At 38.8% G+C, this 24,880-nt stretch overlaps 1 protein-coding gene and 1 non-coding gene across 2 annotated transcripts in view; one reads left to right on the top strand and one right to left on the bottom strand.

Annotated features, from left to right (window-relative positions):
• The first annotated feature begins 325 nt into the window (after positions 1-325).
• Positions 326-399, top strand: TRNAV-GAC. The gene has a single exon. It is a non-coding gene; the product is annotated as a tRNA-Val (tRNA).
• Positions 400-10,393: 9,994 nt separating this feature from the next.
• The window catches only part of LEPROTL1 (leptin receptor overlapping transcript-like 1), a 16,394-nt gene continuing 1,907 nt past the window's right edge, over positions 10,394-24,880 (bottom strand). Inside the window, exons 2-4 of the mRNA XM_008573585.1 lie at positions 18,536-18,611; positions 15,800-15,986; positions 10,394-14,758 (exon numbers count right to left, since the gene is read on the bottom strand). Of these exons, the coding sequence (XP_008571807.1) occupies positions 14,642-14,758; positions 15,800-15,986; positions 18,536-18,611 (380 nt within the window). The 3' untranslated portion in view covers positions 10,394-14,641. The remainder of the gene's footprint in view (positions 14,759-15,799; positions 15,987-18,535; positions 18,612-24,880) is intronic.

Here is a 24,880-nt window from a genome sequence, read left to right as displayed (position 1 = left end):
TAAAAAATAGCACACAGAGTTCACATATATCCTTTACCCAGCTTCTCCTAATGTTGACAATTTACAAAACCATAGTATAATTACAAAACCAAGAAATTAACATTGGTACAATATTATTAACTACTAAATTACCTACCTTATTCAAATCTCAACAATTTACCCTTGTTATGAACTGAATGGTTGTGTTCCCCAAATTTCCTATGTTGAAATCCTAACCCCAATGTGATGGTGTTAGAAGGTAAGGACTTCGGTAGGTGACTAGGTCAGGAGGATGGAGCCCTCATGAATCGGGGATTAGTGCCCCTATAAAAGAGACTCTGGGGCTGGCCAGTTAGCTCAGTTGGTTAGAGCACAGTGTTGACAACACCAAGGTCCAGGGTTCAATCCCCGTACTGGCCAGCTGCCAAAACGAAAAAAAAAAAAAAAAACCCGGGAGGCCCTTTGGCCCATGGGGGGCCAAAGAAAAAAAAAAAAAAAAACCCGGGAGGCCCTTTGGCCCATGGGGGGCCAAAGAAAAAAAAAAAAAAAAAAAAAAAAAAAAAAAAGACTCTGGAGAGCCTTTGTGCCATGTGGGGACACAGCAAGACAACAACAGTCTATGAGCCAGACTGGCCCTCATCAGACACTGAATCTACCGGCACCCTGATCTTGGACTTTGTAGCCTCCAGAACTGTGAGAAATCAATCTTCATTGTTTATAAGCACACCCCCTGCCCCCAGTTTATGGTATTTTGTTATAGCAGCCTGTGCTGACTAGTACACTGTATTAGTCTGTTTTGTATTGCTATGATAGAAATACCTAAGACTGGGCAATTTAGAAAGAACAGAGGTTTATTTGGCTTACGATTCTGGGACAGCTGCATCTGGCATGGGCCTCAGGCTACTTCTACTCAAGGCAGAAAGCGGCAGGAAGCTGGGGGGTACAAGCAGATCACATGGTGAGAGGAAGCAAGAGAGAGGAGGTGCCAGGGTCCTATAAACAACCAGCTCTTGTGGGAACTAATAGAGCGAGAACTCAATCATTACTCCCCCCCCACACCAGGGAGAGCATTAATCCATTCATGAGGGATCCGCCCGCATGACTCAGTTTCCAACACTGCCACATTGGGGATCAGATTTCCACATGAGTTTTGGAGGGGACAACACATCCAAACTCCATCACACCCTCCCTAATGTTCTGCTCTAGATCCAATGCACTATCCCATAGTACATTTAATTGTTGTGTCTCCTTAGTCTCTTCCAATCTGTGACAGTTCATCAGTCTTTCCTTGTCTTTCATGATCTTGACACTTTTGATGAGTGTCACTCAGTTGTTTTGTAGAATGTCTCCCAAATTGGGCTTATCTGATACTTTCTCATGATTGGTAAGAATACCACAGAAGTGACGTTGTGTCCTTCTCAGTGCATCATGTAAGGGGGTACATAATGTAGTTATGTCCTACTACTGATGATGCTAACCTTAATCATTTTAAGGTGGTGTCTGCTAGTTCTCTCCACTGCAATGTTACCATTTTTCTCTTTGTAATTGATACATATCTTAGAGGAGATTTTGAGGTTATGCTAATATCCTATTTCTTCTCAAATTTTCATCCACTGATATTAGCATTCATCAGTGGATCTTGACCACAGCAATTATTACTGTAGTATTTTTAAATTTTCAAAGTACTTATCTTTCTTTATTGAGGAATAATTGACAAATAAAGTTATATATAATTACAATGTACAACATGATGTTTGAAAAATGTATACATTGTGAAATGATTACTACAATTAACCTAATTAAAATACCCATTACCTCACATGCTTTTTTTCTGTGGTGAGAACATTTAAGATCTACTCTCTTAGCAATTTTCAAGTATACATTATTGTTAACTATAGTCACTGTATTAGTTCATTTCTGTTGCCTATAACAGAATACCTGAAACTGGATAATTTGTGAAGGAATGAAATTTATTTCTTCCAGTTTTGGAAGCGTGAAAGTCCAAAGACCAGGGAAAACATCTGGTGAGTACCTGCTTTCTGGTTGTTACTCTCTGCAGTGATGCAGGGGGTCACATGGCAAGAATGGGCTGAGCAAGAGAGCTAACCTTCTCACATGCTCTCCTTCAAAGCCATCAGAACCATGCCCATTACTCCATGAATGGATAAATCCATTCAAAAGGGCACAGTCCCCACAATCTAATCACCTCTTAAAGGCCCTTTAGATACTGTAATAGGATTTCTCACTCTTTAACACTGTTACAATGGGGGTTAAGGTTCCAATACATGAACTTTTGGGGGACACATTTAACCCATAGAAGTCACCATGCTCTACAACAGATCTCCAGAACTTGCTCATCCTCACTGCATCTTCGTACCCTTTGACCAACATCTCTCCATTTCCCCCACCCCCCCAGTCTCTGGAAACCACAATTCTACTCTCTTCTTCTATGAGTTTGATGTGTGTGTGTGTGTGTGTGTGTGTGTGTGTGTGTGTGTGTGCGGCTGGCCAGTACAGGGAGTCTGACATTTTCAGACTCCACATATAAGTGAGATCATGCAGTATTTGTTTTCTGTGCCTGGCTTATTTCACTTAGCATAATGTCCTCCAGGTTCGTTCATGTTGTCAAAAATGACAGAATTTCCATCTTTTAAATGCTGAAAATTTCTATAATTTCTTTATCCATTCATTCATTGATGGGCACTTAGGTTGATTCCATGTCTTGGCTGTTGTGAATAATGCTGCAATAAACATGAGAGTGGCTATCTCTTTGACATACTGATTTCGTTTCCTATGAATATATTATTACTCTACTACTTGTATTTGCCTAATGGTGATTTTGTATTTCTCATTTCTTCACATGCCATTAATTGGAATTCTTTGGTAAAGAATAGTTAGTTGCCCTTGTCCCCCATTTATTTATTCAATTACTTATTCATATCCGTATATACTCATGAATACTTCATTCTATGGCTTATATGTATTTTATTGCTGAAATTTTTCCATCTTAGCCATTGAGAGCACCTTTTGGTTGGCTCCTGTGCCCTTTTGACAAGGCCCCATCCTCATTTGAGCATATTCCTACTCTCTGGCAGCACAAGATGCTGCATCTTTTATTTTCCCTGCTTCAGCCTTGGAATCAATGACTTCTCCAAGAAGCCCTGATTCCTTTTATTGGAGAATGGTATTAGAAGCCAAGATCTGGGTACTAGTTGTGCTTATTGCTACTAACCTGCCATTCTCCTAGCCCCTCTCAGTGGAGAGAGCTAGGAAATATACATATTTGTACACTGACCCACTCACACACACGACTATATTTTCATACCTATCTATCTGTATATGTATCAAAAAACATGAATTTGAACTGATATAACAGGTATGCTTTTAAATTGTGTGTGAATTAAATTTGAATTTCCCTTATTACTAGGGAAGATGAGTATTTTTCATGTTTATTGGCAGGTAGTTTCCTTTTCTATGACTCATCTATTTAAATCCTTTGGCCACTCTTCTCTAAGGTTATTTGCCTTTTTCTATATTGATTTGTAGATGTTCATTATGTATATCCTATTAGGTTTTTTTCTTTTTAGCTTTTAAAAAAATCACAACAGATGAATTTGTAATAAAAGAATCTATAACTATTCCTTTTCTGTCACTGACAGGTATAATGTTGAATATCTTTAGGATAGTATAAATGGGCTTTGAACTAAATAGAACAATTTAAGGTATTTAAAAAGAACAATGAAACTCTAATTTGGAAGAAATTTATGCACTGTTAGAGCAGCACAGGAGCTGCCAGTGGACAGGAACATCCTGAATGTGTGATGAGAGATACTTCCCTCATCCAGAACCTAACTCCCTGATGGGCCAAGCTTGGACTGGACACCACGCTTCTTGGTGCCTTCTCCAGCAGCTCCATGGACAGACACCATGGGCAATGATGTTCTGCAGCTCTGGACTGTAGGGGACATTCAGGAGAAGCGGCACCTCTATGGCTATACTCACCCTATTGCTGAAGAACAGCAAAGTATGTTGGTCATGAGTGCTACCTGCCCCATCATACCCGATTCTGCTCAGCCTTCTCCTTTGAGGCTGCTGGTGGCCAGAGACTTCAATCTAGGGGCTCTAGAAACCCCAGACCATGTCTAATTATCCCAAGGGCTGAGAGGATAAATAGTTCATGTGACACTTATAACACATTTGCAGCACAGTTTGAGAAATTGGGATGGAGAAATAAAAAAATTGAGAGAAGCTGACTTTCCTTTGGCAAGTACACATGAATTTTCATCTCCCCTCCCTACTGCCTTACTGCAGACTCCTCCACTGTCTTCCTCTCCATCCCCTTGTTCAAAGGCCCAACTCCACCTTTCTCCATTATCTTCTTACGTTGGGGTCTGTGGCCCAGTAATGGGGAGCATAGGAAAGAGGGAAAAGATAGGACAGTGGGTAGGGAGATTTCATTCTGGCCTAGAATTTCTTCACTACTTTTCAATTCCAGAGGGGCTAGGGAGAAAAATCCCATTCTTTGCCTGCTTTGCCGCATTTTCCTAACCCATCATTTTCCTGGTCCTAACTATCTCACTTGCGAGGGGAAAGGGATCAGAAGCAAGAGGAAAGACAATGTCTAGCTCAGTCTTCTTGCACTCCAAACCCCTTTCCGTATCTCTATTCTAATCCTTCACCCCAGAGCCCTGCTATAGGTTTGGGTCTACAGTATAATTAGTACTGGGCCAAATGGGTATTTGAGTACTACTATGGTTGGAATGTCACCCAAAATTCACATGTTGAAACTTAATCACCAATGTGATAGCATTAAGAAGTCAGACCTTTAGGAGGTGTTTAGGCCATGAGGGCAGTCTTCATCGAAGACTATTAATCCCTTATAAAAGGGCTGAAGAGAACTAGATAGGGTTCCTTTGTCCTTGCATCTCTTCCTCCATGTGAGGACACAGCATTTGTCCCCCTTGGGGACGTAGCAACAGGTGCCATTTCAGAAGCAGAGATTGGCCCTCACCAGACACTGAACGTGCTGGTGCCTTGACCTTGAACTTCCCAGCCTCCAGAACTGTGAAAAAAAAGTTTCTATTGTTTATAAATTACCCAGTCTATGGTATTTCGTTATAGCAGCTCAAACAAAGACAAGTATCCACCACAGATAACAGTGTTTCTGTGAGGAAGTGCATTCTGAGTTCAGAACAGACCCTGAAAGTTTTGAGACCCAACATACATTCATGAGTTTGGGTCTCATCACGGGTCAGATTTTCTTTCTTCAGGCATAGGCTTGTATATAAAAATACTTTCAACAGTGTGCTTTAACACTACTGAATTTTTGACACTAAAAGAGAAAACTTAAGTTACAACTATAATACAAAGGATGTAACAGAAAACTTTAATACAAGAGGAAAATGTAACTAGCAATTATTCTTGAACATAGCCCATTGGGTGCTTGCTTCAGCAGCACACATACTAAAATTAGAACAATGCAGAGAAGATTAGCATGGCCCCTGTGCAAAAATAGCCCATTGCCTATTTAACAGTGTGGATGGTAACTTACATCAAGCAAATAATCAGCAAATAATAAAAGGAAATAATTTTTAAAAGATTTGATACTGTTTTCCTCAGTGTAAGCTTGTGGGGGAGCATGGGACAGCAAGTCATGCAGGCACAAAGGCTGGCAGGTGGTCATTACCAGTTGATCCTGACGCAGCCTCCAGAATTGGTATTTAAGAGCAAAGAGGAAATAAGTCTTTCCCAGAGGTGGTAATGGAGTAGAAAGTTGATGAGAAAAGTAGGAGAGGACTGAAAATGAAGAAAAAGGAGCTCAGTAACAGGAACACTAGTTTCAGGGTATTTAAATAAAAAAAAAAATTAAGTTCAGAGCATGAGGTTTAGGAGCAGAGGAGAAGCAAGGGAAGGGTGATAGAAAGAAGGGTGGCGGGCTTTCTTGTTGGATTTTACTTCCCTTACTTCTTGAGATCAGGCTTGGCCACGTGACCAGCTCTGGCCAATGAAATGGGAGCACAGGTGGCGTGTGCTTTAATACCTTGATGGCCAGAAGTAGGAGAAACTGCTGTTTAAAGTTATTAACAATTTCTGAATCAATCTTTAATAAGTCTGCTATTGCTCAGGGGAAAAAAAGAATTTGATGAGCTTCTTAGCTATGTAAAACAAAATCTTCCTTCTAGATTAAAATGGTTGAAAGGATGATCTGCTTAGTTATGGAGATCCTTGCCTTCTGTGGGCAGGGCTGCATTTCTGCAGGTCACGCTGCCTTGCAGGTGGGGCCTAACCTCATGTGAGCGACCTCATCCAAGAAGCCTCCTATTTAGGGGAGGTGTAAAATGCAACTGCAGCCTGGCGCAGGCGCATGGCCCACAGACTGTAGATGCCAGCAAGTCCAGCCCCCAGTTTTATGTGTTTTGGTGTGTGTGAGAGTGGGTGGGTGGGTGGGGGGGGGGTTTGTGTAGTAATTCCTCTCTCTCTTCCTCAGGCCTTTGGTAAAATATGTTTAAAGTTACAGTCTGATTTTAGATGTGCTTTGTAGGACCAAAGGAGAGGGTCTTATCCCTGATTGGGGTGCAGGATATAGAATAAGAGATAGCAGCTTGGGAAAGCAATTAGAAAATGGCAAACAGTGGCTACAAACAAGCAGAAGTCAGCTGGTGCCAGGCTGGGCTACAAGCAACAACCAGGACTAACTTGCGTAACATGTAAGCATTCCGGGGATTCCCAGAAATACTTTGGAAAAGGAACAGCATAAGAATCAGCACATTAACTGTGACATGGGTCAAAGGCTTGAGTGCTTACTTATACTCTTCCTAGTCTGAGCGCAAAAATCATTTTTGTGATGCATTCCTCTATTCTCCTTTCCCAGTTAGTGCCTACTTCCTCTAGTCACACATCAGCTCTGTAGATATAATGTAGTATAGATCTTCAAGATACTTACCATCATCTGATCCCACCGCACATTCCTTCTTATTCACTTCATAGTCCATGTCTGGTTCCAAAAAAGTCTGCCGAATGAATTAACATCTGTGATGGGCCATGCAGTGTTCTAGGTGGGAATCCGAAACGTCATGTAAGTTGTGTACTTCTGAGTATAGCTTTTCCCTTCCTTCCTATCCAAGCAGATGGTAGGCTGTGGGTTCACAGTCTCAGGACGGGGAGTCACAGGAAGAATGCATTGTTAAAAGAGGTTTCTCCACATTAAGATTATACTAAGAGTCTTTAAATAAAATCCATTGTAATAGGATGAAGAGCCTCTGAGGAAAAACAAAATGAACTGTTTTCCCTAGGGTTTGGTCCTGAGGAATCCTAATTGGATTTGGGTGCAAAAAATGTAAAACGTTCTGCAACTTTAACCTCATCAGTTTGATTTTGTACATTAGGTAAGGGGTTCCTGCGCCAGTACTTAAAACTGTAAACATGCATCTTCTGTTTGTTCCCTTAACTGTTTCCTCAGTTGTAAATTCTTTGAACTTGTTTTGTTCTATTTGGCGTTCCTGAACTGTTCGGTGATCCCTGCCTGGGAGCTCATGGTTGCATTGAGATGCCCTGGCTAGACCACCTGCCGCCCCTTCTGGTGTGGTCTGACTGGAGAGAGGCACAGTGTTTTCTGTGCATTAGGAATGAAAAAGATGTGCTGCTGGGCAGGGTACCTGCTGGCTGGTCTTCTGGATTTGATACTCTCATTCTTGCCACTGCAGGACACATGCTGTCCCCACCCCACAATGGAGGGTGTGAGACGGGGATGGGTGTGTATGTGGAGAAGCACAGAGATCTGCGGGCTCAGCTGCTCTTGCTGCAGCATCCCTTGTCTCCCCCCCTGTAAATTGCCTCTATAAGCCCCTCCTGCTCCTGGCAATAACTGATTCTTGACATGGCTCCACCTTTATATGGTAGTATTCTCTTTTTATGGTACTGTTTGCTACAAGCATTTCAGGCTGCAGTTTCTCACTTCAGTTTGATTCTACATGTTCTCATTTTCTGAGATTTCTGTTTCAGATCTATCGAGACTTCTTGTTTTAACTTCAGCAATATATTTCCCTGTTCTTGAGAAAAAAAGTATATCATTTGCACACTTTGGTGCAGAAGTGGGGGTAGGGAGGACCATGTATACTTAGCCTTTTGGAAGCCCATGTCAGAGCACCTGTCATAATCAAGAAACAGGCCTTCTTGATTAACTTGAAGTGCTGCAACAAGTGACCCAGAACAAGGTGGTTACAGCCTTTCCAAGAGCCCATGTCAGAGCACCTGTCATAATCAAGAAACAGGCCTTCTTGATTAACTTGAAGTGCTACAACAAGTGACCCAGAACAAGGTGGTTACAGCCTTTCCAAGAGATACTACATGGCTGACAAAGAGACCCGTGTCTGCATGATATTCTATAAAAACTGGATCATTAAAATGTATTTTTTTTTCCTTTTTGTCTTTTTTCGTTACCGGTAACGGGATCACAACCCTCAGTGTCGCGCCCGTACCGCGACCGGCAACGGGATCGCAACCCTCGGTGTCATGCCCACACCGCGCTCAACCAGTGAGCGGACCAGTCTCTATATGGGATCCGAACCCTCGGCAGGAGTGCTGCCGCGCTCCCAAGCACCGCACTCTACCGAGTGTGCCACCGGGCCGGCCCTAAAATGTATTTTTAAAAAGTTTGCCCACTTGTGTGAGAAGAGGAAACTGCTTAGCAATACAAGGAATTGGTAAGAAACAGTAATAGTATAGCTAACATCTTACACTCACTATCTCTGAGCCTCTGCATGTTACATTTAAATCTCACACCCACCTTATGCAGTAGGTGCTGTTATTATCCTCACTTCAGGGATGAGGTTAAATGACTGGGCTAAGGTCACACAGCTGGCATAAGGAAGAGCTAGAGGTCAGGCGGTCTGACTGCACAGCCCACCCCGCAAGCACTATGCTACGACGTGTGCTACACATGTAAGTGCTCACGCAATTGTAAGTCATAAGGTCAAGCGTCACAAGTCTTGATAGAACTTTGTTTGGTAAAGGTCTGAAACAAAGCAAGTCGTGGTATTTCTAGGTAAAAAAAATGGACATGAACTAGTCGTCCTGAACCTTAACTATTTTTTCCAAACTCTCCCTTGCTACTTCTTCACTCCTATCCTGCTGATGCAGACAGTCAACCCTGGCAGTCATCACTGACTCCTCTCTCTCCCACACAACTCACGAGCAAATGTGCTGGGTTGCATTTCTTTAAAACACAGTCTCAGTCTCACCACTTCTCCCATCTCCGTGGATCCAGAGATCAGGGTATCAGAATGAAGCAGTTGCCACCATCATTACTGCTGCCCCTACTGCCTTCTGAATCCCGGAAAGCAGAAGAACACATACACCATAATGCTGCTCCCAAAACGCTCACTTCTCCGTGACCCTGCTTGCCAGCACAAGACCTGCCCGAGTGACACGAAATCACTCACCTCACTTTCACTTCCCAGGTCTTTTCTTTCTGTGAACCTTCACACTTCTCTCTTGCCATGGATACGAATCAGCTTCCTTTAATATGACAGATTTCGTGTCTTTGCCTTATCTCACTAGATTACTAGTTTAGAGAAGGACCAAGTGCTCCAATTTTTCTCTGTTCCCCAACACTAGCTACAATGCTGGCGTGTAAATGAGGGTATTTCAAAAAGTTCATGGAAAAATAGAATTAAAAGATAATAAAAATCTTTCCATGAGCTTTTTGAAGTGCTCTCATATATAACTGTCACTGGGAACAAGGACGTTTTCTAGGAGGGTATTTCAAAAAGTTCATGGAAAAATAGAATTAAAAGATAATAAAAATCTTTCCATGAACTTTTTGAAGTGCTCTCATATATAACTGTCACTGGGAACAAGGACGTTTTCTAAGTGAAAAGCTGGAATCAAGTACGGAGTTATCTCAGTGACATAGCCAAAGTGAAATACAGAGATGTGAACACCAAATCATTTCTACAACTAGCTGGACATTTCTCAGCATCTAGAAGGGCTTTTTTATAGTATATTTTTTGAAATCAATATACTATATTTTTTGAAATCGATATACTGTTTTAAGCACTGTACTATGAAAATAATTACCAGGCCATTTACACTGGTAAATGACAAATGTCATTTCTAGTATGAAGCATGGTTCAAAACCATCTTTTTCTTAATACTTTTTTTTTTACCCTCATCTTCACTGCTATTCTCTATACTGCTACAACTAGGTTTTAGAACTGATTCTTACTTATGTTTTCAAAGTTGATGATTTAGGCCATGACAATAATAAATTAAATCGATCTTAGTTTAATCCTAGAAAGTTGTTTCAATTGTAAACACTTTTAGAACAATCCTCAAATGTCTGATGACATAAACCTAGCTTTCAGGAAAACATCTGTCCTATTTTGGCGAGGTTCACAAATCTACACAAGTTCACTTACATTTATATCGCAGCTGTATTTACATATTACACAACAAATTGATCTGCTAAGAGAATAAGATATTTCTGACATTAAGTGCCAGATACACTATAAATCAAGATAACTTAATTATTAAATAGTAATGCTCTTACAAACAGATATGGAAATACTCGTTTATTTTTTGATATTTTATTCTATTTGATGGTTTTTATGTTTGTAAACTGCAACAAAGCTTCTCTTTCATAGTTTAGCCATTCTACTGGCTCCTAAAATAAAATTTCCTGACTTCCCCCCATTTCTAAATACAAATACAAAAAACAGAATTATAATTGAAAAAGGAATGTTTTTATGATCATAATCTCTCACTGGAGATTGGAAACAGTTTTTGGATTTCTTTGCTTTTCCCTGTGACTGGAATTTACAATTAATATAGTTTAACAATTAATATCTGAATTGACTGTTGTAATTACAACTAATATAATTGTAGAATAAAAATAATCTTCAAGCAAAACAGTACAAAATTAAAAAAAAAACACACTGTAAGTTTATCTTCATCCCTAAACTTTTTGCAAATAAAAACAAATGGTGAAGAGATGTATGACCCCAGAAATCAGATAAAGGTCTATGAGTACGCTAAGCTTGAAATAACTCCCACATTAAAGTATATAAAAACTTAATTTAAAAGCTTCTTCTAATGTACAGCACATTAACACCTCCCTTATCTGGTGCTCCTTTTGCAACCCTGGATTATATGGTAAACAATTAAGAACCAGAAAAAAAAAAAAAAAAAAAAAAAAGGACTTTTTAGCAGGAAGAATTCCTGACACAAAGCATTTCATTTGTATAAGTGGGAGACACCCTAATTAAGTCCACTGATGTTGCACTGTGTACAGAAATGTTACATAATTAATTCAGAGCTTGATTATCTCATCTTTTTCCCTGACATCTTTCCACTCTTCCTAATATACTGCAAATTAGCAAATTAGAAACAAAGTTAAGGGGTGCTAGTTTCTTATAATAGTTGTAAGAAAAGCCAGCAAAACACAATTTCAGAAAAATATAGGTCTGTGGTCATTTAAAATGAGGTGAAAATAAAGTATAATTATAGTCCTAAATTATTAAAAAAAAAGAATTAAAATGTTTTAATATACCCTAAGAAAACACAAGTGTACGGTCCATTTAACACTTATGTCAAATGATTAAAACAATGTTTCTTTTTAATGAGTTAAGCTTCAGTTACCTGGATTATTTATCTACAGAATGTTTTCTTCCCTGGGAATGCCATAAAATGAGGATGCCTGTAATGAAACAAGAGCTCCTAATCTTCACTTAGAAAAAGGGCAATATAGGCTTATGTGAAAAAAATACGAATTGGAATTTCCCAACAATTGTTATGCATCATAAAGCATCCTGAGATCTAAAACACTCATTCCACTTGATGGTAATTTGCATGGCTGCTTGTTAAGTTTGATGCACTGATTTATAGTTACCTGAAACTTATGAATCTAGTCACATTCAATATAAAATCTTAGGGTCTACTTGAGAAACCTTGATTATTTTGACAATGCCCAAAAATCATATTATAGTAGACACTAAGAACCTATGATTTAAACTTTTAAAAGTATATAATGAGATTATAATCAGGACAATTTGGGGCAAGATTCATGTTTGATAAAATAGTACTTTTCTCTGCTCACGTTACACCACACAGAAAATTTTTTAACTATTTGAAAAGCTTGCAAAAAGTAAAATGCTCTGAAACATGCAGGCTTAAAAAAGTTCTGAAAGTTTAAGAACAAGTAGGATCTTGACTTTAGATCATTAGTAGTCTTTTTACATCAACAAAACCTTGATTGTTTTGGTAAAAAGTTAGGTAAAAATTCTACTTCTGCAGATTACTAGTCCTTTTACTATAGCTCAAAATCACAGGACTTAATTGTAATATTTGTTACTATGGTTTCTAGCATTACAACTGTCATACTTGCTTCATATCACATTATTATAATGATTAATACACTTCAGAAACTGAAGTGTGCAGTACATTTTCATCTCAAAAACACCATAAACTAAAGTAGATATTTAAAATCTTTATTGTTTCATCATCAAAAGTTTTCTTTCCATAGAAGAATGGCAATGCTGTATCAGTGCATATTCTAAGGAAAATTCATACCTCAAGTGACTAGCCTAGAAATCAGAGACAGCACTATGTCAAGCTAGTGTGCAAGGTCAAAGACACAATGCTGCCAATGAAGTTAGTATACAGAAAGAATATGCAGCTGGTAGAAAGAGTGTATGGCTAAGCGAGTAAAACCATTTCAGCGCACTGAACTGACATCTAGAAGAACAGAAAATGGGGAAGGACCAGAGAATGCACTTCCTGCAAAAAAATCCAGTAGATCACAGGCACAAAGAGTCCCCAACTCTGTCACCAGCTGACTAATTCATGTGCACTTGTACATTTCTCTTTAAGTCTAGAACATCATAAAGCCATAAGCCATTTTCAGCCTAATGTGTAAATGGTACAGCCACATGCCGATCAATATTTCACCCTGCTTCCCATCTCACAGCTAAAAGTAACAACTTGGGTTAGGCAATAAAACCTGTGGCTTTAGACATCTTTAGTAAAAAGCTGAACAAATCCAAAATTTGTTCCCATTTTCTTGAGAAATAAACTTTATAAAACAATGGAAGATAGCTGTCAAGATTACTCAGTTTTGGCTGAAGGCCAAACAATTTTTATGTAAGTATACTGAATAAACATACAAACAAATATCTTTAACAAAATATTGTCAGACCAACTTCAACATCTTCACAACCAGCTCCTGAAAAAGTACTGATAACTGTGATGTAAATGACCACTTCAATTTGATCATGCCTGGTTACTGGGAATTTTTTGGTCAGGTTTATGCCTGAAGCTGCTATATAGCTGGATTTTGCTACTTTGCATTAATTAACACAATAAATGCCTTTTATAAGGAAATAGCAGATCTATCACGACGAAATCAAAATCAAAACAGTTGAGAGGTATACAGAAAACTTAAATATCTTTAAATTACACATGATATAACCTTAGAGAATGTGAGCTACCGTTACCATGGTCTAAATCTTAAACTGTTAATGCATGAATTATCTGCAAGACTAACAAGTCACTTGTTAATTATGTCAAGGCCTTGCAGGGGAGGGGAAACTTTGAATGTATGGCATAGCAGTTATTTTCCAGGTGAGTTAAACACCTCTAAGTGATATTAAACTATGTTTGAAAAGTTACTCTACTTAATATACACAATGTACAAAATACGTTAAAAGGAGGAAGCAGAGGAAGGTTTCCTGGTACATATGGTACAACATACAACTTTCCCTCATCAGTAGTTCTATGTATGTCCATTTTACCCATGGTAAAACATGAAAGGCTGATAGAAGATCAAAGATCAAAAACTTCACTTATAAATAGAAACAGGATTCAAAAAATGGAATTTCGATGTTGTTTCTTCCCACACTGCAACTCCCTTTAACTATAATAAACATAAATAAAAACCATATCTCAAAAATCTGTTTTTATACCCTTACCTTAAAGTTTAACATAAATTCTTCTAACAATTGAGAAGAAAAGTACTCCTTTATAGCAATTCCATAAAATAATTTTCAATTCACAAAACACCTGTCTACTAGTAAAACCAGCAACCCTTATGGAGGGCTTAGGCATTAATACTTGGCCCCTCTGAGGTATAAATGCAGTTATATTTGCACTGAGTATATAGTCTATAAGGTATGCCAATGGTCTGCATGTTTGCATAACATTGGCAGTGATGTCATCCTGGATGATTGAAAACTTATTTTTATAACTTTTTGTGATAATGGAGGTTAAATAATTTTAAGAGAAAAGATATACTTTAGCCCAGTAATATAGCCAGCAGAATTCTGAATTCCTAACCAATGCAAACGGTTATTACATTTAAAAAATGTTTAACATTGCATATTGATTTAAAAAAAAAAACTGAACAGGAAAAACACATAAATATTTAAATTCAGCAGGACACTACAAAAAGCATACTATAGATATGTGTGAAATCAGTCAAGCTTTTCCAAAAGAGAAAATCCTTTTAATCCTTCAGCAAGTCTCTGTGAAAATAGTATGCTTACAATAAAAGTGAGAAGAGGCTTTTACCCCCAAGAGGCTCGCTATACCATACAGCATTACTCTCCTGTGTGCATGGATGGCCAACAAACGACAAGAGGTCCATGTGACAATAGTTCAGTAATTCCTTTCACCACTGCTGCCAGCTGAAGTCGTCATTGCTTCCGAAGACCAAGAAGAAGCCTAGTATGGTTGCAAAGATGACTGTGTTTCCTGTGAGAACAAGCGCGCAAGCTCCCCATTCAATCTATGGAAATAAGATATAAACACTCAGTTAACAGCCACATGAAAAACAAAAGGACAATGAAAAGCAAATCAATGCTCCAGTTGTACGCCAATCATGATTTAAAACAAATATGGTTTGAAATAATAACTTCCACAGTGCTGAATGCTTAAATGGTACTTTTATATTGCTGTCTTTATTTACCTTTGGCTCCCTTATTTATTTATTTTTTTGGTGGCTGGCCAGTACAGGGATCTAAACCCTCGACCTTGGTGTTACAACACCATGCTCTAATGGACTGAGCTAACCGGCCAGCCCATCCTTTGGCTCCTTTAAAAAGAAAGTCATAAGAGATAATTATTCAAAACAAGCTTGGCTCCTGGGCTATAAAGAAGCAGCATAGAATTTTACAATTTTCTGTTTAGAAAGAAATTTGCTGTAACTTTTTCTTAGTGAATCTAACAGAAATTTGCTCTAACTTTTCCTTGGTGAATCTAAGTCTGTCTAGAGAACAGACTGAATTTTAAAGTATCAGAGATGAAAACACACTCGTGTACATTCTTTTAAAGAGGCTGGCGGAATAAGTGCCTCCTCCATATAGAAGAGTGGCCATTCCTGTCTTCTCTGCCTTCTCTACCTCCCCAGAGATGCAGGCATGAACCTGGACTGGTGAGTAAGAGAGGAAGAACTGAATACAGTAGATTTAGCCTAGCCCAGTCTCCTCTTTTGCACTTTCCCACCTGCAGAGAACACACAAATTTTTCAGGTCTTCCATATTTTAAATGTTACAGGACAGGCCTGTGGTTGTTCAGCATGGGTGAGTTGATGTGTCCAACTCTGACGATTAAGTATTGGCAAGCAAACTGCTGCTACAGACCCAAGCCATGCTCTCTAATATCATTTTTATTAGTCAACAAGAACAAAAAAAAGTGAGATTTTAATCTCTATTTTCTAGGCTCTTATGTCTCTCATTTCTTTTCGATGTCATTAACAAAAACATTTCCTGAGAAAAATTCAACATGGTCTCATATAACAAATCATTAGCAGAAGAATATATTCACTTACCAGATGTGCTCTGGCAAATACAATAGGGAGTCCAAAAGCTGAGACAACAATGCCTGTTGTAAGAAATATGGCGAGTTCCTTACACGCGTTGCTCATAGCGTCTGTGTCGTCTACTAACCTTCTCGCTATGCAGTACGGGATAGGTGAGAGGACGTAGAAAGACAGAACAAAGAGGGGCCAGTATTTGCTAGAAAAAGAAATATAAGTTAATGTAATTTTTGCTATCTATATCATTTTACTACATACAAAATATGCTTTTTTAAGGACTAAGGGAATATTACAAGATACAAAACATGGTACAGTTTAAAAACAAGCTATACCTGTATACAGGAGAAAAACATTTTGAATCACAGTATCCCTAAAAACAATTATGACACAGTGATTAAATTTTTGTTACATTAAAAGAAAATGCTTTATAAATTGTAACAGTTGTAATTAAAGACCAAAATTCAAAATAGGTTATAAATAAAGTCATATGGAAAAGAGAAATATTAACGAAATAATTTTCATGCCCTTGACTTCTTTTTTTTTTAAAAGATGACCAGTAAGGTGATTTTAACCCTTGACTTGGTGTTGTCAGCACCACGCTCACCCAGTGAGCTAACCGGCCATCCCTATATGGGATCTGAACCTGTGGCGTTGGTGTTATCAGCACCTGATTTTAACCCTTGACTTGGTGTTGTCAGCACCACGCTCACCCAGTGAGCTAACCGGCCATCCCTATATGGGATCTGAACCTGTGGCGTTGGTGTTATCAGCACCACACTCTCCCGAGTGAGCCGAGGGCTGGCCCCATGCCCTTGACTTCTAATGGATGATGCCCTGCCTTAGCATAATGCTTAAACACCCCCAAACTTTGCTTAAATCACTAGGAACTCCCAAAATACTGAAATCAAAATACAGAAAACTGAAAGTAATATTGAAGACTTCCAGACAGAATATAGAATTTATCACAGATAAACATAACAGCTTTTAGTCTATTGTCTAATTAACTGTATTGTGCCAATGTCATTTCATGGATTTGATAACTATAGTTACGTGAGATGTTACAACTGGCAGAAGCTGTGTGAAGGGTACAAGGGACCTCTTTGTACTATTTGTGCAACTTCCTGAAAGTCTATAATTATTTCAAATTAAAAAGTTAAAAAGAGGGGCCAGCCCGTGGCTCACTCGGGAGAGTGCGGTGCTGATAACATCAAGGCCCCGGGTTCGGATCCCATATAGGGATGGCCGGTTCGCTCACTGGGTGAGCGTGGTGCTGACAACACCAAGTCAAGGGTTAAGATTCCCTTACCAGTCATCTTTTAAAAAAAATAAAAAAAATAAAATAAAAAGTTAAAAAGAAATAGATGGCCTTTAAAACTCCCATAGAATAAAATACACATCACAATGGAGATACCAAGTCAAGGGTTAAGATCCCCTTACCAGTCATCTTTTAAAAAAAATAAAAAAAATAAAATAAAAAGTTAAAAAGAAATAGACGGCTTTTAAAACTCCCATAGAATAAAATACACATCACAATGGAGATCTGCTTTTACTTAGAGGTTTATGATAAGCAGCCATCTATTTATATATTTTCCTAAAAATCCTTTCCTAAATGTTCTAAGAGAATAAAAAAATTAAAAATAGGACACATGCTTAAAAAATTCAAACAATACAAATGCACAAAAAGTAAAAACTGAAAGTTCCCCAAATCCCCCCTGCTTTCTCTTTCTTACTCTCCTATTGAGCTTCTTGTGGACCCTTCAATATCTTCATATAGATAAACTTTAAAAATATGAATGAGTCATTCCATTATTTTTGTCCATTTAGTAATATATCCTAACTTCTTTACATATCAACACTTACTGCTCTTTCTCTTTAATACTGTCTAGTACTTCCATTAATTGATGTACCATACTTTAACCATCTTTCTTTTGATGGACATTTAGGATACTTCCAGGCTTTTTTTCCCCCTGCTATTATAAACAAAGCTCTCACGAATATTCATAGTCTACCCCACTACACATATCTTTACAAACATCTGCAAGTGGATTTCTATGAGAAAGTCTTAGAAGTAGAGGGCCTATTCAAAGAATATATACATTTTGCCACAAGCACACTGATCTCCAAGAACAGTGTACCTATTTATACTCTTTCCATTGTACATAATAGTGCCTGTTTTCCCATATCATTTATCTTTGCCAATGGATTTCATTTAGTTTTGAGTGAGGTTGGGTATATTTTCATGTGCTTATTAGCAATTTGTAGTTCTCTTTTCATATTTGTTGAGTTTCAATTGAGTTGCCTATTTTTTTTCTCACTAATTTATCTATACATTAATTTTTAAAAGTTCTTTCTATTCCGAGGAAAGTAATTGATCACCTCACTTTTTTGTTTTAGTCAATTGGTTTTGACTCTGATTATGGTATTTTTTTTTGCAAAAAGACATGTTAAATTTTCTTGTATTTAATATTATCAATAGTGTTCAAAACTGAGCAGTAAGGGCTGAACTATTGTGTTATCTTGACATAACAGAGTTAGTAGGAAAGAGCAGGTAATAGTCAAAAATCTTTTTTGCACTTTGGTATCCTAAAATCTTTACAAATTTTAAGTCATGATTTTTAAAAAGGCTTGTGTTAGGTAAACAAACATACCTTTGCATTACTTCTAAAGTAGTAAAAACATTGTTTTTAAGGCTTTAAAAGTAGAAAAATTTTACCCTTAAACACTCAAAAAGACAAAAATTTTACATACTTGTATATTGGAAGGGCACATCCAAGCATCAAAAACATCAGCCCAATTGCTCCCCCAAAGGACAAACTAATCAAAGCTGCAACACAAATAAAAAGTACAAAAGAAAAATCAATTAGTTAAATATTATTTTATGATATTTTATATGTAACTTTTAAATAAGTTATTATTTTATTAATATTAATGTTAGCAGTCTGAATATTATCTATAATTCCAGAAGAAAACCACCCCAAATGTATTAAAAGTCAGTTGTCTTCAAAAGTATAAGGTATCTACAGTATCAGAATAAGTCTTGTATATCTTCGAGGCAAAATAAAGTGACACTGGTTTTCAAAGCTTTGACCTATTGCTAGCACATCACTGCATTTCCCAATTACTGGTTCCATTTCTGAATATCACAGCCCACAGGATCAATACTCCTCCAGGCCTTAATATATTTACTTCACTGATCATTACAGTGTTGCAAAGCAGTACAGTCAGCCCTCTGTATTATATTCAACCAACCACGGACAGAAAATACTTGGGAAAAAACCCAATACGACAATAAAAAATAATATAAAATTAAAAGCAATACAGTATAACAACTATATTTATGCAGCACTTACAAATAATCTAGAGATGATTTAAAGTATACAGGAGGATTTGTGTAGGTGACATGCAAATACTGCACCATTTTATATAAGGGACTTGAGCATCCTTGGATTTGGGTATCACTGGGGGATACTGGAACCGATCCCCCATAGACACTGAGCGACAAATGTATGTGGAGAAACTCCACATTCTCAAGTTTACTACACTGCAGAAGCCTCATCTTCCGGGAAAACCTCTCCTGATCAGCTCCTGCTTCTTTCGTACATACCCTCAACATGAATAAAACTGGTACGAAAAAATGTTCAAGAGTAGCTGTAGTTAATGATTTTAATCAATTAATTTTTAAATAGATCTTTAAATAGTTCGCAAAACTATAGCAGGGTTTCTTCCCTTAATCTCCTATACACTAGAAAATCTCTAAGATAATGGGTACAATCCTTCTGTGGTATAATAATTTAAGGCATTAATAGGAGATACATTCTGTAAGTGAAACAGTTTCTAAAGGTGAAATACAATTTCTAAAGTTATATACACACGTACTTATATAAAACAGTATATATATATATATATATATATGTGTTTCCTTTTTGTCTTTTTTACTGACCAGTAACGGGATCGCAACCCTCGGTGTCGCGCCTGTACCGGGGACCGGCAACGGGATTGCAACCCTCGGTGTTGCGCCTGCACCGCGCTCAGCCAGTGAGTGGGAACCAGTCTGCACATGGGATCCAAACCCTCGGCAGGAGTGCAGCCGTGCTCCCAAGCGGCGCACTCTCCAGTGCGCCACAGTGCTGGCCCTAAAACAGTATATTTTAAAGTGCTTTCACATATGTCAGTGAGTAGAAACAACTTTCCTGAAAAGGTGTAGGTATACAATGACCTAGACTTAAGCAAAGTAATAAATGAACAATTTATTTTGAGTTCTATATAACCTGTATTTCTGCAACTACAATGACTCACAAAATAACTGCCTTTTTTTTTCTTTTTAAAATGATATGGTTGGGGCCGGCCCGGTGGCGCACTGCTACAGTGTGCTGCTTGGGAGCGCAGTGGCGCTCCCACCGAGGGTTCGGACCCCACATACAGACCGGTTCCTGCTCACTGGCTGAGTGAGGTGCGGGCGCAACACCGAGGGTTGCGATCCCGTTGCCGGTCCCGGTCTGGTACGGGCGCGACACTGAGGGTTGCGATCCATTGCCGGACACGAAAAAAGACAAAAAAAAAAAAAAAATGATATGGTCTATTAATCTTAACAGAAAAGTTAAAATTCAAAAGATCTGTAGAAGGTCTAAAAAGTTACCAAGACAAAAGCTTACATATATAAACAGTAAAGGGGTTATACGCTGCCAAGTATGACTGATATTCTTCTCAGAACTGAAATGTTCATAATCAAGTACACCCAATGACATGGGAACTCAGCAGATTTTGTTTTTAGTTAGATCATGGATATACATAATGTCAACTCTGAACACACTTACTTAGTCATTAATGTCTTTATATTTTCAGCCACAGGAAAAAACAAAGGAAAAAATCACACTTTTATTTTACAGTAAATGAGGCACTTCAAGTTTACAAGAAGATGCAGTATAAACGGTGAGTAAAATACTGAATTTACCATTTGTTCTCTTCAAACATGCACACCTCTCTTCACTTATCACACCAGGCTACTTATTCACACCCAGGGCACTCCAGTTATACTGACCCTCTTTCCTGGAAATGAGCTGGCTCCCTCACCCACCTGGCCTCTGCACATGTCCCTTCTACCTTAGATGTTTCCTCATTCATTTGAGAAACACGTACTGACCACCAAATATGCAGCAGGAGCTGGGGATATGGCAGTGGATGCCACAGGGCCCTTTCCCACTCATGGAGCGTGTGTTCCTGCCTACTCGAGACTCCCTCTTTCCTCCACATTAACTCCTACTATTCCTTCAGATCTCAGCTCAATCATCTCTTCCTCAATGAAGTTTTTCCTCATCTTCTGACTAGTCCAATTCCCCCTGTTATATTCATTCATTCATTCATTCAACAAATATCTATTGAGCACCTAATGTGTTTCTCGATATTGGAAATAGAGAAATGAAAAAAAAAAAAAAAAAACAAAGCTCTTGCTCTCATGGAACTTACATTCTAATGGGAGAATAAAATGATTAAAACAAAAAAGCCAGTAACACCAAGGTCAAGGGTTCGGATCCCTGCACTGGCCAGCCACGGCAAACAAATCAGGTGGCTATCTGCAGTTAATCACGTGGCTATCTGGGGTGAGCATTCCAGGCAGAGGCACATGCAAGTGCAGAGGACCTCTTTGCAATGAATGCCTCTCCTTTGCTTAGTTACCACAGCTGCAATTTCATATTGATTTGTATTTGCCTTTCCTTCTCAACTGCTCACTTGGTTAAGAGCAGGCAGCAAGTTTTTCTGTTGTTGTTGATGCTTATGCCCAACGTTCTGTTAATAACAGGCTGGCCAATTAGTTCAGTTGGTTAGAGCATGGTGCTAATAACAACAACATCTGATCAACTCAGAGTTGAGATGCAGGGTCCTAGTCCCTTCTAGCTACTATCTAGTTGTCTAAATAATTTACCTGATGTTCTCACTTATTTGAGGGAGCTATAAATAAATAAATAAATAAACAAACAAATAAGGGGAGCAGGGGAAGAAGACAACAATCACAACAATTCCTTGAACTTCTTAAGACAAGTGAACAGATATCATGTAGTGGGGGGGAGGGGAGAGAGGGAAGGGGAAAAGAGGAAAGGGGGTAAAGGGACATGAAAATCGACTACCATGTACATTGAGAAGTTGGACAAAAAAAAAAAATTTACCTGAATCTCAGTTCTTCTATAAAATGAGACATGTACTAGATCTAAAATGCAAGTAATTCTCTGAATACTAAAGATACTGTTAAGAGACATTCTGAGAAGTAAAAACGTATCGACATTTTTTGAAATGTAGTTGTCAAACAGTTAAGTTCCCTACTTAAAAAGAGACAAAATAGATGTGAAAAAACCCATATACTACAGCTAACATTCTCTATAAACAGCCCCTTAGGAGCTGGCCGGTTACAGCACTTTATTATAAAACCAAGATCAAGGTTTTGGATCTTCATATAGGCCAGCCAGCCACCAAAACAAACAAGCAAGCAAACAAACAAAAAAACAGACGCTTAAGCTCTCTTTTTTTTGGAGGGGCGGGCGGGTAGCGGGCTGCTGGCTGGTACAGGATCCAACCCTGGACCTTAGTGTTCTCAGCCCCATATCTAACCAACCGAGTAACTGGCCAACCCCAAGCTCTTATTTAGAAGTTACTGAGTCATTTTTGTGACACAATTGTTGGGTATAAATGGAAACAGAGCAAAAAAGTTATTTTAAAAATTCATCTATGCTCATTTATATATATTTTTAAATAGGTAATTCATGCACCCAGAACAAAATTATGTGAAAAGTAACTTTCCCTTCCCAAAGGTAATCACCATTACCTTATCCTGTGATGTGAAATTTTGTAATTTTGTAAGTTTATCTTGTTTCCTGCGTTGAAACAAATGACAAATAGGAGAAAGAGCTGCATACAAGCAAGAGTTACCCTCTGACAGGAGGAAGAAGACTGAAAAGAATTTTAAATCAGGCAAAAGAAATCTAAAAAAGTATGTTTGCAGACACGTCTGCAAAAGACCAGCAGCCTTAAGAACTTGATCTCTGAGGGCTGCTCTGTACTATGACAGATGATCATTCATGTTCTTATCAAAAAAGAAAGTCTAAATTCTTTGACTACACTCTTAAAAAATGAATGAGAATTATTTCTTAGAAAAAAAAAATCAAGGCACTAAAACGAGATAAGATTCAGGCATCAAAGAACAATTTTTAAAACATAAACCAAGATTGTTTTATTATAAGTGCTGTGAATATTAATATTGGAAGAAAATTATTAATGCATTTATTTACGCCTTAGAGTCCAATTCTTTTCAAACTCTACTGTATAATGAAAAAGTAAGGCTCTTGGAACTGTTTGGAGAATCAAGATACCTACCCTGGGGTAATACTTCCATTCCATTCAATACACAATATTTTAAAAATGTTCAAATGACAATTTTATGTGACATTTCATATCTCAGTCATACCAGACAAAAGCAAATAAGGTTAAATAAATTGCCCCAAAGTGTTCTCAAAACCGGTAAAAGTTTCTTCAGTCTTATGAAGTCAGCAACTAGGCTGATTTACACACAAATTTCAGCATTTGTATCTAAAACTGTTGTCTGAAAAGACACATCAACAAGGCAAGAATTTGTACAGTAACTGAGTGATGCAACCTTTGGAAGACAACACTTACACGAGTCTGGTTTCTACTTCCAAAGCCTCTAGGCTAGGATGGAACAGCTCAATTATCTAGCAGAACTCTCGAGAGACAAAACGCTGATTCTGTGACTACAAAGAAATTAGAGTAGGAGAAGGGACCAGTTCCCCAACCTGGGAGTTATAAGAGAATCAAGTATACCACAAAATAATAGGCACAAGCCTCAAGAAATAAGTAAAGGCTAGTTATAGCAACACTCCTCCCTAATATCAGGAAGAAACATCCTGATAAATAATCATAACAACCAGAAAATGCTACTTAAATCAAAAGTGTAAGTACAATTCCACCTGATTACTTAGGTTTGGAGGAGGATATTACAAAGCTATTTTCTTCAGAGAGACTACTGCATTAAGAACTCGGAAGAAATGGGGAAGAACAGGAAACAGGCAACATCCTAAAAACCACAGAATTTTATAATAACTGCCTCACATAAGGATTTAAAAGAGTCTATTACAGTTCAAAAGATTATAAAGTAGCCCAGTTGCTCAAATGACAAGGTGTTACATGGGAAATGAAATGTTTCCACCCTTGAAAGTAAACAAGGAACAGTAAAAATTATGACCCTGGAAAAGAAACTCCACTAAAGCTGTCCTTCAAGATAAAAACAACAACAACAACACAGAAAACACCACTGTCAAAGCTGTTCACTTCTGCTGGCCCTCGCTCCCACAAAGCGGCAGGACAAGAAATCCACTAATTGCTGTTAAGAAGTCAGTGGAAAACTTTGCTTCTAACCACACAGAAAACAAATGCAACATACCTCATCTCTAAAGAAAACCCACGAATAAACGAGTCATTTTGCATTAAGGTGGAACACTACTTTACCTTTTAAAAAAAAATGCAAACTTGGAAATCTGAAAAAGTCTCAACGTGCAATCTTGGAAGCAGGAAGCGAGCGGGGGCACTTCGGGGTCGCGCACAGCGTTTCTCTACCGTACAAACACCGCGCTGTCCAACAGCATCGGTGTCAGGAGCGTGGAACGCTTGGAGCAGGGGCGTCCCGGGAGTGGATGTGGGTGGCCGAGGTCTCGGGAAGAACCGTCCCTAAGCTCTTCGCAGGCGTACAGCCCCCGAAGGTGTCCCTGATGCCTTCCCGTGGGGACGACACTGACTTTCCGTCACCGGCACCCCTAGCGGCCTCAACCCCCTCCAACCACACTCCGCCCGCCACTCCCTGGCATGCAAACTCCTGCAGACGTGTCTGGTGGCCCAAGTCGCGGCGGGACTCCTAACTGCCCGCGCACCGCTTCCTTCTTTGTCCGGGGGGCGACGGGTGGGGGAGAGACTGCCGAAATCAGCACAAAGTAGGGGCCGCCGGGGAGCGGCCGCCGTCCGGGCCGTCTTTTCCCCGAGGGCGCCGCGCCCACCCCCGCTTCGAGGCTTCCGAGGTGGCCGGGGGCGAGAGTC

Source organism: Galeopterus variegatus, unplaced genomic scaffold (assembly GCF_000696425.1).
Source record: "Galeopterus variegatus unplaced genomic scaffold, G_variegatus-3.0.2 Scaffold936, whole genome shotgun sequence".
NCBI classification, from domain to species: Eukaryota; Metazoa; Chordata; class Mammalia; order Dermoptera; family Cynocephalidae; genus Galeopterus; species Galeopterus variegatus.
Note: the sequence above shows the minus strand (reverse complement) of the source record. Positions and strands in the feature narration are given on the sequence as shown.